Source organism: Melozone crissalis, unplaced genomic scaffold (assembly GCF_028551555.1).
Source record: "Melozone crissalis strain CALT ecotype California unplaced genomic scaffold, PUWL_Pcris_2 ptg000016l_1, whole genome shotgun sequence".
NCBI classification, from domain to species: domain Eukaryota; kingdom Metazoa; phylum Chordata; class Aves; order Passeriformes; family Passerellidae; genus Melozone; species Melozone crissalis.
Genome location: NW_026535794.1, coordinates 10,920,207 through 10,939,390, shown reverse-complemented (window position 1 = coordinate 10,939,390; position 19,184 = coordinate 10,920,207). Strand labels below are relative to the sequence as shown.

Below are 19,184 nucleotides of genomic sequence, written 5' to 3'. Positions count from 1 at the left end.
GTATGTGGCAGTTTGCATTTGCATGAAGAGGTTTTTTAGTTTTCTTTCCCCAGAAGAGGTTCTATTTTTACAAAAACTGTGGGAAGAGATTTGGACATTTTGGCATTCTAATTCTACAGTACAGCTGCTCTAAATACCTATTTTTAAAATCAACATAATGTCTTTAACCCACATTAGGATAAAATAACATTATTTTAGATACTGTAGATAGAATCACTTCTATTATTGACTACCATAATTAATACCTAATACAAAGCTTTATGGAGATCCCAAGTCAATAGGGAGAATGCTGCAATACATCAGGTAAAAGCAGTAATTTTATTTTTTTTTTCCAGCATATGAAAACAGGAATTCCGATTTCTGTTCTGAATTGTTGTAATTTGGGATGAAATTTGGAGTCATACTGTGATGCATCAATATATTGGGAGCAAAATTATGGATGAAGAATTTAGAAATCTATTGATTTTTGGAAGATTTATGTTCCCTTCCAAGAAGATTAACCCATTTTCACTTTTTTGGTTCAACTTAGTAATGTCAAAAGTAGTAAAAATATGGTTAAAAGCACAAGGTTTCATACAGGAGAATTATTTTCATAGGTTACTTCCTGGAGAAGTGACAAAAATAAGAAATTTTGCTGTTAATGAATTTTACCATTCTACTTAGATATTGCAGGTTTTTCCTTGTGAAAAGCCTTGAACATATTATTCTACCCAGAGGAGCAAATATGCACACAGACTTGTTTGGATATGTATTCTGAATTTTGTTTCATACATCTATTATATGTTCCTCCTTTAGGATTCCTCCTCCTCCTCCTTCTCCTGCTGTATTTTTCTTTCCAAGGCATTTTCAGGGCTGGGAAAAAATCGGGACACAAATTTGCAGAGCGCAGCGCGGCATTTATGGAAATGTCTGATTTGCTCTGAACTGTAAATTCTAAATAATGATAAGTGGAATTACTGCTGTAATCATCTTTCTGTAGGGAACATTTCTAACTTGAAATATAAAGCCTGCCTATTAAATAACATTTATCAGGAATGTTTCCTTAGGCATAGATTTCAGAATTGTATTTTATTTTTATCTTGAGCAAGATCTGACTCTGCACCGTTTGTTAGAGACAGGGAGAATAACTAGAACAGGCAAATGCCTCATAGGCAACAGGAAAGCCAGTGGAGAGATGAAAGATGAGCTTCCAGCAGCTGCAGAAAGGATATACACTTCAAGGGTGCCCTATAAGCCTTATAAAGCAATAAAGGAAGGAAAACAACATTATGAAGGGTCCTAACAGTCATAAACTTCCAAAAATGGCAAGGATTGCTTTCATTATATAAAGTGTTCGTTAAAGCTTTAAATAATGAAATAAACCCTTGACACTGAGAATGGAAACCTTCACTGCTCCACCAGCCTCTGTTTACTTTACAATAATCCAGGCCATAAAAGTAGTGCCGTGCAAATTCCCCGTTCCGGGGGAGCTCCGGGATGCCCCAGGACCACACAGCTCCCAGGGGCTTCCGAGGGCTCTCAGCAGCTTGCCCAGCTCCTGGCCCCCTGCCACCCCTCTGGCAGACACTGCTGCTCCCAGCCCAGCCAGCCCAGAGAAAGCCTGAGTCACAAAATCCCTGGGATTGTTTTAATTGGCTTAAATTTGGTGTTTCGGGGTTCCTTCTAGGGGATTTCCCCCTCGCCCTCAGAGTTTTTTTACCTTATTTTTAAAGCCCAGGAGTATTTTTGGTGTTGGAAAAATGTGCTGAAGCTTTTGGGATCAGAAAGTGAGTGGGGAAACTCATTAAGCATCTTCTGGGATTCAAGGTGGAGATACCAAAAAATGGCTTCCATAGAAATTTATTTGCTGCTCACATACTTCTTTAAAACAGTAGAATTGGAATTAAAACTAAGCACTTGGCAGGTTATGCAGCAGATACTTAATTCAGATACTTAATTTCTCTATCAAAAGAATGGGAAGAAAGTATTTATTTTGAATAGGAATACTTTCCAAATTCACAAGACCTTGAATCTCTTATTTAAGCCCTGTTAAAATAGTTTACCTTCTCCGTTAATAGCATAATCTGTTTAAATATTTTCTCTTGAATTAGAACCCTCTTTAGGAAACATTATAAGCTTCACATTGTTAGTACACATGGAACACTCGGCCTTATCTTTCACTGAAATTCAGCCATTTTCTGCTTTGCTTGCAACAAACAGGAACAAAATGTACCCTTGGGGGAAAAAGGGAATTCAGATATAGGTGGGTAAAATTGTCACCTTTAAAAAAAAAAAAAAGAAAGCTTTAAGGTACAGCATAATCTCCTTAAAGGCACTTGAGCAGTTCTGTAATTTATGGCACTGGTTGAAGTGAAAAGTGTGGGATCCCAATAATTTTTCTGCCCTAGTTTTTAACTGCCATAGTTAAATATATAATAATTTTAACTGCCATAGTTTGCCATTTGTTTCTTCATCCTGGTTCTGAGCAGTTTTCTAAGATGATGCTGTAGTTGAAGATCATTTTTAAAAGACATTGGAAAAGAAAATTACTCCTGATATATATTTTTGTGTTCTTGTATGTGCTACGTGATATATTTGTGGAGCTCTGGTATCTCTGTTCTTGCACCCTCCAAAATGAAATCTTTTGTCTCTTGGCATATTTTTGGGAGACCAGACAGGGAAGACTGTCTGCATCATGAGTGGGAGAAGTAAATGACTCACAGTTCTCTTTATGAGGAGCTTTGTTTCATTCAAATCCCTCTTGCCAAGATGCTGACACTGAATTTGAGTCATCAGCAATAAACAAGTCGTACAGAAAATTGAATCTTTAGAGGGCAGAAAATCATGGGCAAAGCAAAGGCACTCACCAGTGAGCTCTGTGTTGGTGTGTGCTTGAGAGGAGTTATTGATTGCATTATTTACCGTGCTGGATTTTTCCATAAGTGCCTTAAACTAATTCAAAGTCCCAGCCTGAAATTTCATTTTGAAAACATGTGTGTAGTGAGAACAGCAGCATCAGTCAGGCTTCGAGATCATGGAGTATAAAATTGTGTTTTCACTGCACTAAATCAGGTGATTTTGGTTCCTGGTTTTGTCATGAGCTTTTTACCTATGCTGTGTTGTGAACGGCTGAGATCAGTAAGAATTTTTTGCATCTTACAGGAAAAAAAGATGTGACATTTAGCTTGTGTTGGGGTTTGTTATTTCTTTTTCCTCCTCTCTGTATAATGCAATAATTTTGAATAAATTTACTTCATATATCATGGCAGCAGTTCTTCAGTACTGCATGTGTTTGTTTTCAGAAGTGATAATAGATCAGCTAATAGGTATTTCAGCTGAAAATGAAACTTATGTACTATATCAACTCTTGAAAATTTCGCTTTTGTGAAAGCAGCACAGCACCTTATTTTTCTGTGGTACTGCTCTTTCTAACCATTCTCAGCTTTGAAAGTGCAAATGCTTTAAGGAAGGGTGGAAATGCACAGGTATTTTCATGTTTAATTACCTTCATATTTTCACATTTAATAACCTTCCCTTTAACAAAACACAAAGAAGTGAATAATTTACTGATTACAAAGTTGTGCCTTTTCATTTTTGGTTTAAGGTGTGATTCAGTGTAGGACACGACATACAAATGGATGGAGTTGACTCATGGGGAGGCCCAGAAAGAACATAGGATAATGGGAATGACTTCAACATTTACAGGCATTTCTTGCTTCTCAAAGTCTCTTGCCCAGTGTGGAGTGTCCCCAGGGGCTCTCTATTACCTGGTGTTCCTTTCTCGCTCGTGACGGGTTTGTGCTGTAGTTAAATTGCTCTGACCTGCCTGTCCCAGCTTTAGACCATTGTCTCTGTAATGCAGAAATCCAGCACTTGGGAAGGAAGGAGGAAAAGCCAGTAGATGTTCAAAGAAAACACAGTGTCTAATGCAAACAGTAACAGTTGTGATGAGCACAGTCGAATGAACTTACACTCCAGCTTTGTGGCTTTGCTAAATATAGCCACAGAGGACTTGGTGTCTGCAGGCGCTGGTGTCGGAGAGCATTGCCATCTGCAGCTGGGGAAGCAGCAGGAACAGGGGCACAAATCACAAATAAAAGAGATGGCACTGGGATTACAGACTGCCAGAGCCCTGGTCCTGTACTCAGCTCAGCTGGGCTACCTTGCTCCTTGGAGGGGTGGATGGTCTTTAGTTCATGCTGTCCTTTTCATTGCAAACGTGGCATTTTCCCTCTTGTGCCTGGAGAGACTCTCCAAGACTTCTTTCAATAGAAATGAACTTGTTTTGGTGAGAGGGTCAGTGTACTGCATGCCTGTTGTTCAGCAGCCCTTGGACAGCCAGTTATAAACATGGGAAAAAGCAGGGTAGCATTTGCTCACTGTTGGTGTGTTCAGGTGTCTCAGGCTTGTGCTTTCCTCTCCCCTGCTGGCCCTTGGGACAGAACCACCCCGGGAATACACCTGTGGCCTCCCAAGGTGGAAATTTGTCACCAGTGGAGGTGAGGAAGAAAAGAGCAACATGTCCAGGGGAAAAAAAACCTGGAGAGTGCTGATGCAAACAGGAGGCCAAGATCCTTGGGTGCTGTGAAGTGAGTGCAGCCTGGGAGGAAGGGAGTGAGGAGGGCAGGGGCTGGGGACCAGCTGTGGGATATACCAGGGCTGGACAGAGCATTTGGGAGCAGAGCCAAGGCCAGGGGATGAGAGCCATGGCAGAAGACAGGCAGGCAGAGCAGAGGCTGCAGGGAGCTGCTAAGTGGAGATGCCACCTTTCAGCTGTGTGGCTTTATGTGATGGTGCCTTGTCCCAGGGACACCCATCCTCAGAGTGCCCTGCAGCCATGTGCTCCTTCTGCTCCCTCCCATCCTTAGTGCTGGAGTCTTGTCATCATCCATTCATCCATAGCCTTTTCCTTAAACCCATTGCCAGCCTTGTCTCCTGTGCAAGGAGATCTAAATGTGCAGAGACTTTGGAGAGTGGGTAGAAAGCCCAACACATTCTGTCTGCTCAAAGGACATTGTGGGTGAGACCCCGTCCCCTCCTTGAGTCTGCTGGCTTTTCAAGAGAAGAGTTTGTTAAAAACAGAAAGGTACCATAAATCCTTTCTTCCTAGGGCAACCAAGTGTAGTTCTACTTATCTTATTGATACTCTAAAAAAGCCAAAATTGAATGCAGAATTGCACTGTGGAAGAACATGAGCTAGGTGGACCTAACTGGAAAGGGGTTTGCTCCTCAGATGAGAGCTGTAAAATTATCACATTCCTTTGCAAAGGGAGGAAGGACATAGTCCAAAGGTCTTAGTATTGTGTTGAGAATTTTGGTTGAGAATATTGGTGGTTCATGATAAGAACAGAGTTTAGGCTCACCTAACCTTTGGTGAGCTATGCTTAGTACATCTTTAGAGCTTACACAATGAGTTCAATATAGCTTTGAAATGCAATAGATTTGCATATGTCATAATATTTTAATGGTTAGTGAGCTGCTGTTTATAATCTAAAGTCAGTCTACCTGAAAAAGCACAAATGAATACGAATAGCATTAATTGTGATAAATAAAGCATAGTACTTCCCCAGAGTATGTGATACACTTGACTTCCTTCCACCTCAAAATGGTGAAAGTGATGCTACAATGAAAATTGTGGAGATTTTATATTTTGCTTTTGCATGTTTTTTATAGTTCATGACTTAGGACATGATTATAGAAAGTTTAATGGTAATTCCAAATTAATTTGCTGTTTGCTCCTGGAAACTGAATTATTTCCAAAATATATTTGTGATTTTTTTGGTGATGTCAGTGGTCTGGGGAAGGAATTGCTATTGTTCTACTCAGAGTAGTTCTTTAATTGTGAACTTCAAAAGACTGAGTGTGGATACCAATTTGAATAAAAGACTATTACAGAGAAGAGATAACACTTGATTTTTACCTTTCCCACTTTGACTGGCTTCTGTCATTTCATTCCATCAAGACAATATAGGTTTATAAACTAGTGGAAGAAACTTAGAGGGAGGAATGTGTGCAAGTTGCATGAGCCATGTCTGGAATGCATAGCTTGAGGTATTGATTGGCATGTGTTATGTACTACCATGTGAGTGGAAGAGTAACCAATATTCAAGCACCTGTTGTTAATGGTTTCACATCTAAAATGTCATTTCCAGCTTGCACATACCACAGAGGAGCTGTGATTCTCCACAGGGTACCTCTGTTCTCTTAAAAGAGCAATAGTAAAATAAAAAAGTAAAATTTTTACTCAGGCTATGTCTGGAATGTGTGAGACTTTGGTGTTGATGAGCACAGGAAGTCAATAGTAATTTGTTTAGCAACAGTTTGAAAGAAAAAATTCCTCACATTTTATAATTTTCACATAAAAGGAAACGCATTTGTCATTAGAACGTTTTAATGAGGTGGTATCTATTGTTACTGTCTGGTTTGTGAGAAGCTGGTGATTACAACGGAGAGGAGGCTTGTTTCACTAGCTTGAACACATGCCAGAAGTGTTCAAAATGGGAAGAAATGTGCTTGAAAAGTCAGTGGGTTTGAACTTTAAAGGCTTAGGACCTCTTGCCAAGTCTGCCACTTCTTCCCTGCGTAAATACGGGAATGTTATCATTTGAAGTGCTCCAGTCTCGCTCTCCTCATTTAAAAACCCAGATATTTTAGCTGACTTCTTTTGTAGAGCAGTTTGAGATATGGTAGTGAAGACTATAGGTGTTATTTTAAGGACTGTTTTTGAAGCAGGGGCGAGAGGTTGGCTCAGGACACTGTCAGAGAGATTTGCAGAATTTTGCCTCCTTATTGCTTACTGGAACCATTCCCAAGAAAAGGTGTTTCAGCAAGGCATAGCAATTAAAGATGTTTTTGTGTAGTTATTGATTTCAGACCAGCAGACTTTGGTGCTAATTTAGCACCCATTTGCCAGAGCAGCTGGGATTGGAATGAGTGTGTTGTTCCCTTGGCAAACGGTGTCCTCAGGGAAGGGTTGAGCACAGGGATGGAGCAGCACAAACAACCTCACGTTGCCATGTCCAGCTGGACACCACACTCAAAACTCCTCTTCTTTTTTGTGGTTTCCACCCTCCTAAGCCCTCAACCTTTACCATATAGAAGTCCAAGTGAGCTTTAGCTGCATGATGAGCCTCACAATAACAGATAGGCCTATTGAAAGGGCAGGGAATATGGTGTTATTTTAAAAATATTTGAATTTTTAGTTTCTGGAGTAGCTTATATCGAACACAAGCATGTATGCATGTATTGAATTTGATATTTAGCTCCAGAGTCAGGACTGTATCTCTGCTTTGGTGCCAAACTTCTGCTGAAATGTAAGAACACTAAAAGAATATGTTTTGTTCTACATGACTAATTATGTGTCATTTTTTGCTGGAAAACTTTAACAGAAAACTGTTTTTTAATTTTTATATTAAAAAAACATAGCTTACCTGGGGAAGCTTGAGGCTCAGTGAAGTGTCATTTTAATTGAATTTAGGAAATACAGATATTTGCCTCCAAATATTTTTTTGATACTTAAGTGAAAATCCAGACAAAGAGCCTTTAGTGTACTATTTTCTAGTGAATCTGTTGTAGCTCTGTTTTGTTTTTGTTTTGTTCCTCAGTACTGCTGAGAAATTAGCTAAAACATTTTTATTGCAGAAATGATATAGCAGCAGTTTCAAGTCTTTTGTGCCTTACATGCTCGATTAGAAAAGTCCCATTAATGATAGAAAATGCTAATCAGTGATGTTTTTTGCCAGCCACCACAAGCCCACACATTCTATATAATCTATTGTTTATTAACCTAATGAAGGTCATTGCAGCTTTTGAAAGCTTGTTGTGCAGCACATCAAAATGGTTTTAAAACTCCATGATGGACTTTGGTGCTGAAATAAGTCAAGGTTGGGTATTTTCTTGCCAGAATGGCTCTGGCCTAAACTGAGTTTTTTCTGGGTAGAATGATCATTCTGTGCTTTTCATTTTAATTCTGATTGTCAGGACAGATGAACAGTGCAATGGTGGCTAAGTTGATGGTGCTGCCATTAAGAAGCTATACACCGTCTTTATCCACATCTTATTGATTATCCTTTTCTTTTCTTGGCAGGTGACATCACACAGAAGGGTTATGAAAAGAAGAGATCAAAATTAATTGGGGCCTACCTGCCACAGCCTCCCGGTATGTGTATCTGTGCTTGTGATATATGAAGATGTCAAGTGTACTGATAGTTGCCACTACTGATAGTTGCAGTAGAAATCTGCATCTCTGAAGAAACAGATGTGGCAGAAACAAAGATATTGTTATGCAGAATAAGCTTATTCCATCCATTTTGTGTGTATTTTTATATATATGTCTGCTTTGATGTGTGTGTACATTTTTTACATATGTTGGTGTGGGTTTGGCAGTCATGTCTGGAAAATTAATTCAGCTTAGGCTTGTTAGAGAGGCATTTTTTGTTGGAAGGAATGCAAGAATCCAAAGGAAAACGTGATGTCCCAACTCATTAACATCTCAGCCATGTGAAGTTTTCTGAACAGAAGTATGCAAGAGTGGAAGAGAAACTTGGATCTTTGTAACTTCCTCCATTTCTGGGTTTCCTGTCCACCTCTCACTTTTGAAGACCCTAGACACCATCAATATCCTTGGAGTTCAGCTTGTCCTAAGGCATGTGGGCAGCTGTCCTTTTACACAAACCTGGTTTTAGTATTAAGGGATAGGTTACATGCACTTGCCCAAAAGGTGTAAATGTACCTTCAAACTACATTTAATAATGGATTGCTTAGTGGAATTCATTTCATCTGTGTGTATAAGAACTTTGCAGAGTTGTTTTACTCTTGTGAGGATCACAAAGTTCAATGTGTAGCTGTAGGCATTGGTGTTGACCTCTCTTCTCTCTTGTTCTCAGAGGAGTGTGCCCATGCATTCCTGGTCTCACTGACCTTACAGAGGCTCCACTTAGGCTTGGCTGTTCTCTGAGCCTTGATTTTGTTGCAGGTCTCAGCACTAGTTTCTCCTTCTTTTACAAAATCCTTCTTTTTTAAAGGAATTGATGGGGTTTTATTTAAACTGCTGATGTGTGAAGGCACTGCCTTGTTCTCTCTTCATCAGGTTTGTATATCTACTGTCTAGCTCCATAGCAGAATGCTGATTTTGTGCCTTTGGATTTCACTTGGTCTGCTCCACGGGTGGGAACTCCACATCAGAGATCAGAGTTACAGACTGATTACACCTCTGTTTTCTGAAGTGAAGCAGCCTAGTTTGAGGGTGTCTGTGACAGTCCCAAACCATTGGGAGCCATTAGAGAGTGAAGCAAATCAAATCAATTGAATTACAGTACCAGAGGTGCAGTATATTAAATTGTTGGGTATTTATTGGTCCAACCCGATGATCAGGCATACATTAGTCTTCACAGCTGGTTCTCATGAGACTTGCTTAGATTTGCTGAGTTATGGAGAGCCTCAAAGCAATCCTCAATGCAGTGGCACAGTTGGAACCAGAATCTGTTTATTTTTTTTAGTTGTTACTCGCCTTTCTTCACACAAGCAAATAGAGCTGCTTCTCCAGAAAGTTCACGGTCCTCTGGTCAAACTATATCCATGGCTGAAAGTGCTGGGGGTTCATATGCATGTAATGAGGAAAGAGAGAACATGGAGAACTCTCACAGATTCACCTGTCAAGGTCTCTACTGTGATACTGAAGTTTTGCAGTGTAAGGAGAAGCAAAGGGATCTCTGTAAGCCAGTCCTGTGGTGAGGTCCATTCAGTAACTTGAAGAGGTCGTGGTTGAGAACGTAGCTGACTTAGAGCTGTTTTAAGGATGGGACAAGATGGAATTAACATTTTCTGCTCACCCAGTTGCTGGAAAATCCCTCACAAGGAATGTGAAATATGGATGTGAAGGTAATAGCATCAAGAAAAGCAAACTATTGCAATATTGTCCACTGTTTTCTTGTAAATATATTAAGGTCAATCATTTAGCTGATGGCTAAATGGATTATTTTATTATAGTGGAAGACACTACTTCTGCTGTATTAAAGTATTTTCCTCCATAAACGGATACTATTTGTGCTTGGGTCTTTTGCTGTCTTTGTACTTTTTGTTTGTTTTGTTGTGTTACCTTTTGAACAAAACCTGAAAAGGTTCGATTTGATATAATCCTTCTAAGACCTTATTCATCTGGCTTTAAATCCCTGCTCACTAGGAAGGGGGAGATGAATCCTTTCCAAGAAGTAGGATGACAAAAGAGATGCTGCATTTTAAAAGCCTCTGTTAATATCTCAATAATAACACACATGACCAATTAGGCATTTAAAAAAAAATTTGTAAACAGTTTTGATGGGGAATGTGAGAATTTATAAGCAGTGATGGACTTGAATCTTGGTGGTATAAGGGAATAGAGATTTTAGAGACATTTTAAACCAGTATGGAAATGGGCATGACTTCTGCTGGGATGGGAGGCATTGGGAACAGGTAGGAATTTGCATTCTGTGACTGCACACTAAAGGAAACACACTAAAGGAAATCCAAAGGCATTTCCCCTCTGCTGGGGCCCGCAGTCCTCCCGCTGCACCTTTGCTAACGCTCGTAGCGCCCATGTTGGCAGAGTGGAACATCGACCCGCGTTGGCTCCGTGGGCGTCCTGTGGTGTCTGTGCGTGCGTGTGCGTGTGTGCTCTTCTGCATGGGGGCAGCAGCTCCACTCGTTGCTGTAACAAATGTAAAAAAACTAAACGTGAATTAATTAGTTTTTTTCAACTTGTTACAGCAGCGAATGGAGCTGCCGCGGTTCGGTGTAGACTGCAACACAGTGAAGGAGCTGCCAGAAGAATGCTCCGCACTGCCAACATTGGTGTCTGTGACATCCGGGAAGCGGCCGCTAGAGAGAGAGCAGCCAGCACTGCAGGAAACCGGCCTCTCTTTTATTTTCGTTTTGGTGAGCACCATGAATGTGTCTTTTCCAGTCCGTATCTGTATATAACTGTGCCTCAGCTGGAAGCCTCTGGTAGAGCCTACATCAGTAGGATGGACGTGGGGCTGCCAGCTGCGAGGCAGGACAACCAAAGGATGGCATCTGCAAGGCCGTTGCTGACTTTCTCTGCCTGAGAGTGATGGGAAGGGAGAAGGAATAGCTCTTCTTAGTAACATTTGGACGTATTAACACTTCTCTGGCTTGGATACTTTGGAGGAGATTGCACACAATAACGTAGTGAAACACTTTCTAATTCCCTTTTTGGCACTGCCTTTTTACAGTGCTCTAAACAGGCCCAAGCTCAGCAGATTGTGGAGGAAGCTGTAAAAGTCTAAGCACCCTTAGTTCTATGCTATTTTCAAGTAGAGGTTTCTGCTTGACTTCCAGGAGCAGGCATCAGGTTGGTAGAGCAAGCTGAAGGAAGAACATTCCTCAGGGTTACATCCCTGCAAGGCAAGGCATGACTCCAGCCATGCCTGTGGAACTGTGGCCTTCCCAGGTACCCATCCCTCTGGCAGGACCTGTGGCTGGTGGCAGGCATTCTGTTTTATCTGTACTTTTATAGCAAGGCTGCAGAGGATCCACAGCTTTTTAAAACACCAGATTTTCTCTTGCCAACCAAGTGGGCACATGGAGGCCATCACACTGTAGCCTGTGTGCTTGTCCACACTCGCACAGGCTGTCCAGACATGTTGTAAGAGATGGCTGGAGGGAAGATAAGATTTACAGTTCTGTCAGAACAAGACATACCTGTAAAAGGGATATCTGTTTCAGAAACCTTCTCTAGTCCTTTTCAAACCAATTTGCTATGATTCTATAGAGGAGGTCTATATTGGATTCTGACTGTGTTTGTATTTCTTCTCTTACACAGGGCTGCTGTAGGTCGGGTTGCCTCAGTCTGACATGGTTAACTTCCTCTGCCTGAGATTTTTGCAAAATGGAAGGGATTAAAAGTAAATTGCAATTTCAGGTTTAACAGTATTAGTGATATTAAACTATGTGCTAAATGTAACCAGTAAAAAGTCTGTAGAATATATGAACAGACATACACATACCATCTTTTTGTCGTGCTTATTGGGATGCTGTCATTTTGGAAAGGGAGAACTGTTATTTTTCAGGAGTGGGATTTTTAATGACGGGTAAAGCCAGGCAACCATGTGGTTGATACTCCTCCAGGTGATGTAGGAGCTGGCTCTTAGGCTCCCTGTTTCTGACAGGACAATCCCAGGGTGTGTATTGTGACATGCTGAACAGCAAACCTGCAGTGACACACAGGGGACGTGCCAGATCCACTGCACATCTGCAGGCTGACTGTGCAGTGCATGCACAGCAAGTCTGACACATCCAGATGCTGCACAGACTGCACATATGCAAAGGACATTTGTGCTGTTCCAGCCAGGCTGTCGAACATCCCGAAATCCGGAACGGATGTGCTGCATTTGGCAGTGTTAGTAGGAGAATGGATGGGGGAGCCCCCTTTTCTTTCCCATTAAATCCCCACCTGCTTCAAGTCAGAGAGACAAAATACAGCTTTGTTTCCTCAAGATGCTTTCTCAGGATGTGAGTTTGTAGCTGGAGATTTTCTGTGTGCAGAGCAATTTTTCTTTTCTTAGTGTGCCCGTGTGTCAGACATCTAAAAATAATAGTGAATCCAGACCTTTATATCTGTACATAGATCCCAGTCCCTCTTGTGTGGTGACCTTTCTCTTACTGCCTCTGTAGAGGAGCCATGACAGCCAAGAGCTGAAGTAACCACTTAAACAGGGATTTATTTCAGAATAACTTTCTGAATTTTATCTTGATTTGATAATTCAGTTCTGGGTAAGATAATTTGGGCAACTGCATGCACACTATAAAGAGAAACCCTCCCTATAAGAAAAAAAAACTCAATAACCTGTATTCCCCATAAGCTGTGGTTTTACCCAATTCACCTCCAGTGTTTTGCTAGGAAATTTGATTATTCATTCACAGACAATGCTGTTATCAATTAAGCATTGCTTCTAACAGCTCAGACATGGGTGGTTCATTCTCTCTTAATCAAGTGCTGTGTCTCCACTAGATTGCTTTCTGTAATTTCCCATCATTGGTACCACCAGTGTAGCTCTATTTGTAGTGCAGCCATGTGGACCAGCCATCAGTGCTTTATTTATTATGGTTAATAAATCTGTGAGATATGGTGGTTAAAAGGCACCTGCTGCTCCTTTCACATGCCTGGAGACAGATCCCTGCACCTCCTGCTGCTGGAGCCCCAACAGCACCAGCCTGGGAACATTTCAAGCCATGCAGGGCAGAGAAGATAATATATTTGTGCAGAAGATCCCTTTGCCTTACAAAAAACCAATTTTCTATAGAATTACAGGAACCAGTTTCCATAGCTTCTCCTATTAGCATGACACATATATTACTATCTGCTCTCTGTGCATATATTTGCATACTTTCTATGTGTATGTGTGCATGCCTTTGCTTTCAGCTATTCCTGCTGCTAAGTCTTAAGGCAGTCCAAGTAAACTTGGTAATTACAATTTCATTTTTTCTTCCACACACATTATTTGTATTGCAACATTATTTGGATTGCAAAGATTGCAAGGAAATATTTAAAAAAAATTTTGATTCTGGAAAAAGTACTCTCATGTATTCATTTTATTATTACAAACAAGTATTCTTATCACATCTGCCTTTCTAATTCTGAAAAATCTTACCAAGAGATAGCCATGATGGGGCATTTCAAAGAGTGTAAGTGTGGTGAGAACATGGATCTCTTTGAAAGGCATGTGCATGGCACAGCACGGGGGCACATCCATGAAACAGTGAGACAGATGTTTCACAGATGAGAAACTACAGCACACAGACAAGTGTCTAGTAAGTCTTGGGCTTAAAAAAGAGGTTGGTTTTGAATTGGTGGATGCCTGCAGAGCTTAGTTTGGATAAAAAGGAAGGTATTGAAAGCCTCTGAGGAGTACCTCTTGAGGCCATCACTTAAATATGATGGTTACTGTTTTGGTTTTGCCACCATGACTGAGAGTCCAGTTACCATTTTATAATGCTCTGGCCTTTGATGGCATCTCTGTTTTCTATCCTGTACCAAGACCATATAATATTAAACACAGAGCAGAAAATACCTTCCTTCCCTTTTCACTAATGAATACATGATGAGATCTGTTAGTAATGCAGGTAGTGGTTTCAGCACTTGGTGTGATGTTTTTTGGGTGGAGGGTATTTTTAGTACACATTAGAGTTGGTATGTTTTTCAAAGAATTTGAAGATTTCTGAGGAAATATCTGTTGCTGTTCCTGGAGGCCATCTGCAGAACATAAGAGCATAGGAGGAAACATGAAAGTCTTGGTCTAAAGTCTGACAAATGGGTGAGGAAAGATGTCTCATTCAGAGGTGAACAACAGAGGGTAGAAAGGAAAAACAGGACTGAGGGCCTCAGAGCTTAACCAGTGTTGGAGCAGAGGAGGTGGAGCCTGTGGAGGTGTTTGAAGAGCTGGGTGCCACTGTCAAAATGAGAAACTTCTGGAATTCACAGGGCTGCCTGAATTTGTCTGCAGTGTGATTTGACCAGCCCATTGGTGCAGGTGTTTGCTTTGTGAATAGGTAGTCTTCTTTTACATATTCTCCAAAAAGAATCTTCAAATGGGACACTGAAGCTGTGGAAAGGAAAATGGAAAACAAACATCACATTTGCTCTGGAGCTGTAATGTGATGTCCACCATCACTGGGCTAAAGGAGAGAAAAAAGAAGCCCGTGATATCCACGCTAAGCTTGAATTAAAAGCTAAACCTTTCAAGGAAATGCTGGAAGGCAAAATTGAGATTGTAATAATGAAAGAAAATTTGGAGTATGTGGATTAAGTCAGACCAAGAGTAAGCTCACCTGTGAAGGAAAACTTTTAATTAAACAAATCTAATCAAAAATTACATTTTTCCAGATTTATCTAGCAGAACGTGGCTCCACTTTCCTGGATGTCTTTGGTTAGAAGTATTGCATTTTAAGTCTCCCTTGGATTATCCAGTGAATTCATTACTTAGTTGTACATTTGATGGGAAGAGTGAAATGCCACACTAAGTAATGAGTTCCATGGGGATGGTGTGACATTTAGCATGTTTACAAAACATACTGTGTGTTCATACCTGGGTTTACTTTAAAAGCTGAGCCATCAGCCATTGAATAGAAGCTCAGGAAATACTGTGAAGGGAAGGTAAATACTGTTTCTTAAAACTGCACTGCAGGCACCGTGTGCCTTCCTTCCCAGTGGCCCTGGAGTTGTTTGGTTTATCCTACAGCTCTCTCTCCTGGGGGCACACATTGTAAGTTAGTTTTAGAACAATAAATGTAGCCTCTGTCTAAGAATACCTTCAATTTCTTGTCAGTTAGACATTTCAGCTTTTAAATATTTTTAGATTCAAAAATTTGGCACAGACCTAGGGCTAAGAGATACATCAAAGCAACTTGTCAGCTGACAATAAGGAAATAATTGTCCTTTGTTGGAGAGGGCAGTGCAGCTATTGCCATGTTATCAGCACATAGTGTTGCAATTCAGCTACAAAAAGAAGTAATAAAGAAAGGAGGAACAAGGAGGTGAAGGGGGAAAAAAAATTAAAAAGAGGTGAAGCCTGCTTCCAGCTGACAGTTTTGTACCTTCCATGCACTTAAAAATAAAGCTATCCAGCTTGCAGTGGTATTGCTTAAATAGCTTTACTGAGGCTCTTGCATTTCTAGCTAAAGACAGTCAAGACAGGATCCAGCTTGCAGATTAGGATTTGTGGATTGATATATCTGCATTAAGTTGTCTGCCCATTAACCTTATATTTATGCTTCCATTCCTATGTGAAGAGATATAGTTAATTCAGTTGCTGAAACCCAAAGAGCTTTTCAGTTCATTCCAAAGCAAAGACCTCCACTGACCACTTGCACAGCTCTCAAGGCTTCACTGGATTTACAGAGTTGCCTGAAGATGGGTGTCTGATACTGTTCAGAACTTCCTGAGGTGCTGGAGACACCTGCACAGAGTGAGCACACATAAAACAGCACTTCAAGGGGACAGTGCCATTCTGGCCAAGCCAGGTATCACAGTTCACAACATCTGCAAACTCTGACGCCTTTGTTTAGAATCCTGAGTTCTGGTCTAGGTCTCTGTTTTTCATAATGGGAGCTTAGCTGGAGCACCTTCTTGTAGACAGATACAGGTGTCTTAGGAGCTTTAGCTTGTGTTAGGAACATGTCTGTTTGCTCCAGTGCACCTGCTGATGCCTGTGTGTGTTGTGATGACCATGAAGCACTGATTTCTAGGCCTCTCATATAAAATAACTGTGTTCCAGACATATATATTTTTCTGAAATTCTTCATGGCTTGCAAAGAGTCAATCACAAGTGCTAATCATGCTTACCTGGTAAAGTCCTGCTTCAGCTGCAAGGCTGGGGTAGACCATGGTGTTATTAAGAATTTTGCTGCTTTGACAGTGACTGTGTCTGTGCACAGGGCACTGGCCTTTCTCTTAGGAAAGCCATTCATTGCTTTGCCACCTCCTTAAATTTAGGAATCGATCCAAGTATGGATTCTCCAGCCATCACGCTGCCAATTCACAAACGCGTCTGGGTAAAGCTGCACTTGAACAAGCATTAGCACTTAACTCACAGACCCTTGTGCTGGCTCTGAAAGCTATCAATTTTTGGGTTTAGTTATGTTCAGAAGTGAAAAAAAAATATATTCTTGTTACTGCACTATACTGCTAGAGCCTTCATGGAGGTGAACAATTTGGCTGTTAACACTACTTTGTTATTTGTGGCAACATTTCACTGATTTCATGGTAGTCATTATTCTGCATGGCTTTTACTCCCACCCATGGCTCAGGAGTGGCAGTGTGTGGGTCTTTGCTGTTGTGTCCTTTGTCACACACCATTGCTGGTGCTGTGGGAGCCAAGATGTCAGTCCAGGCAATCCAGCTAATTCCTACTCCAGCCCCTTCAGTAGGGAACTGTCATCCAGTTCCTTGCTGTCCCTCCAAAGTGGGGCAGTGCTTTCTGGTTTTTCACCCTAGAGGAACATAATACAAAGAGATGTCCCCACAGTTGTATTTTAGCACACAATTAACTTCCTTATCTTAATTGGTGTTGTCAGTGGGCCAAGTTCACATGTTCTACTCCACTCTTGGGTAGAGATTTATTCACTGTTTTGATATATATGGGTAAGTAGTAAGTAAAGACATCAAATGATCCCCCAGATCTCATAAGACATTTTGATATTCTCATTTAGTTTTCATTTGCCTTAAATGACTGCTGGTGCAGGATGATGAGTTGGGGCTCCCTCCATCCTGACTATTTCCTGAAGAAACTTCATGTTGCCCATTGGGTCAGAATGGACTTACTTAAAAGAGCAAACACATCTATACAAAGTAGAAGGAAATAAAACTGGCTAAAGTGTCTCAGTTTTAAGATTAGATGAGACACTTAATGTATCTGTAGTAAAAACACAATCTCCATAGTGAACTGGAGGAGGGAAGAGCCCTTGGCAGTGTGGGGGAGCACTGTGGGCAGCAGCACTGCCTGGCCAGTTGGGTGTCCTGTGTTTTCTGCCATGGCAGGGGCAGTGTTTGGTGTTATCTGATGTGCACTGTTTATTTTGCACCTGGAAAAAGATGTTTGTGTACTGCCCACAGCTGCAGAAAAGGGATGTAAAGTGTCTCACAGTCTCTAAGCCAGGAGAAGGAAGCCACAGGCTTGGATGTATTTTGCCCAATGGCTTTCAGGTCTGCCTGGAAGATCTCCCTCCTACAGCAGTTGTGCACCTCTGAAACTGATGCTTTTCCTCACAATTTAATTTCCCCTAGATGTTTCTAAAGCCTATTGCATGTGGTTTTGTTGTTTGGAAGATGCAGTTAATCTCCTTTTCCTGTGTCATCATGATGTTGTACTGCAGTGGCAACATCTCAATTATCTTCATTTGTTTTTCTCCACATGCCATTGCCCTACACAAGTCACTTGCTGTGGGAAATGTGGCACTGCTTTTTCTTAGCAAAACCTCTGTCACACAGCATCAGTGTTAGGTGTAGAATTTTTGGGTGTGTTTTTCTAGGACTTTTGTGAATTGATGTGATTCCCAGAAATTATTTCATTCCTGATGGTGTAGATAAGGACTGTGTCGCTATAGGACACGGAATAAAACAACGCAGGCACTGGAATTTCCAAGGGAAAAAGAAGGGCAGTTTAATTTCTGGCTCCAACATTTATAGATTTTCACAAGTAACAATGGATTGGAGGATGACAGTGTCACCTCTCCAATGACAATGACTGGACAAGCCAACAGTCTATCAAATTTCTCCTTCTCTAGAAAAGAATGTAAAACAAGAATTATTTGAAGAAAAGCGTGTGAGAAAGTTTGTTATAATTATGTAAACATCAGAAGGCTTAGAAGAACTTAAAAGAACAGGGCGACAGGACTGAGATGAGTAATGGTGCTTAGCATTTCATACAGACTGAAACATAAGTTTTAGAAAAATTTCAGTCCAAATTAGTTTTATTATTAACTGTATATTGCTCGTTTTCAGGGTTACCAAATAAAGGAGGAAAAATTCTGAATATAAAAGGGAGGAGAAAGTATTAATTTTGATATATAAAAGGGAGTAGAAAGTACTCCTTTTGATTATTTCAGTGATTTAGCAGTTAGGTTCACCTGACTGAAAGAATATTAAGGGAAATGAGAGCAAGTGAAATTATGCAGTACTATAGTATGGAGACAGAGGAGTTAAATGAAGACATTTTATTTGATGTAAGAGAGTGAATTATTAATCACAATCTGAGTAGAGGAAAATTTATGGATTCATTCTGTCCTTTAGGCGCCTATGAGATTTTACTCCAAGCATGTTTTTTAGCCAACCAGCCATTCCTCCACAGAATCAAAGCAGACTTGACATTGCTGATAATCCAAAGATTTAAGAGAAAAGCTGGATTTCGAGTGCAGTTTATTTTCACAAAGAAATAAGTATACAACAATGCCAACTTTTTTCAAAAAATGATTTTTTCATTGCAACCCAGCTGAGACTGATTGAAGTAATCACAGGATTTTTGGTTGGTCTGTAGTCTACATAGAAATTCTTGTTTCCACAGATGTAAACTCTTGTCCCTCTCCAATAACTGTTTGGAAGTAGTAGTGGAGAGTTTTTACATTATGTTTTAATTGAAAAATATTATCATATTTCCAAGCATTGTTTTGCTGAATCCAGTTTCAAGTTATTAGTCCTACATTTGAGCCCTAAGTGC

At 40.6% G+C, this 19,184-nt stretch overlaps 1 protein-coding gene across 3 annotated transcripts in view; it reads left to right on the top strand.

Annotated features, from left to right (window-relative positions):
* The window catches only part of DIP2C (disco interacting protein 2 homolog C), a 310,433-nt gene that overhangs the window by 156,541 nt on the left and 134,708 nt on the right, over window positions 1–19,184 (top strand). For 2 of the 3 annotated variants that reach the window (XM_054273407.1, XM_054273406.1), the window contains exons 2-3: window positions 8,066–8,137; window positions 10,723–10,890. In XM_054273407.1, the coding sequence (XP_054129382.1) occupies window positions 8,066–8,137; window positions 10,723–10,890 (240 nt within the window). The remainder of the gene's footprint in view (window positions 1–8,065; window positions 8,138–10,722; window positions 10,891–19,184) is intronic. The other variant, XM_054273408.1, reaches the window with a different exon arrangement.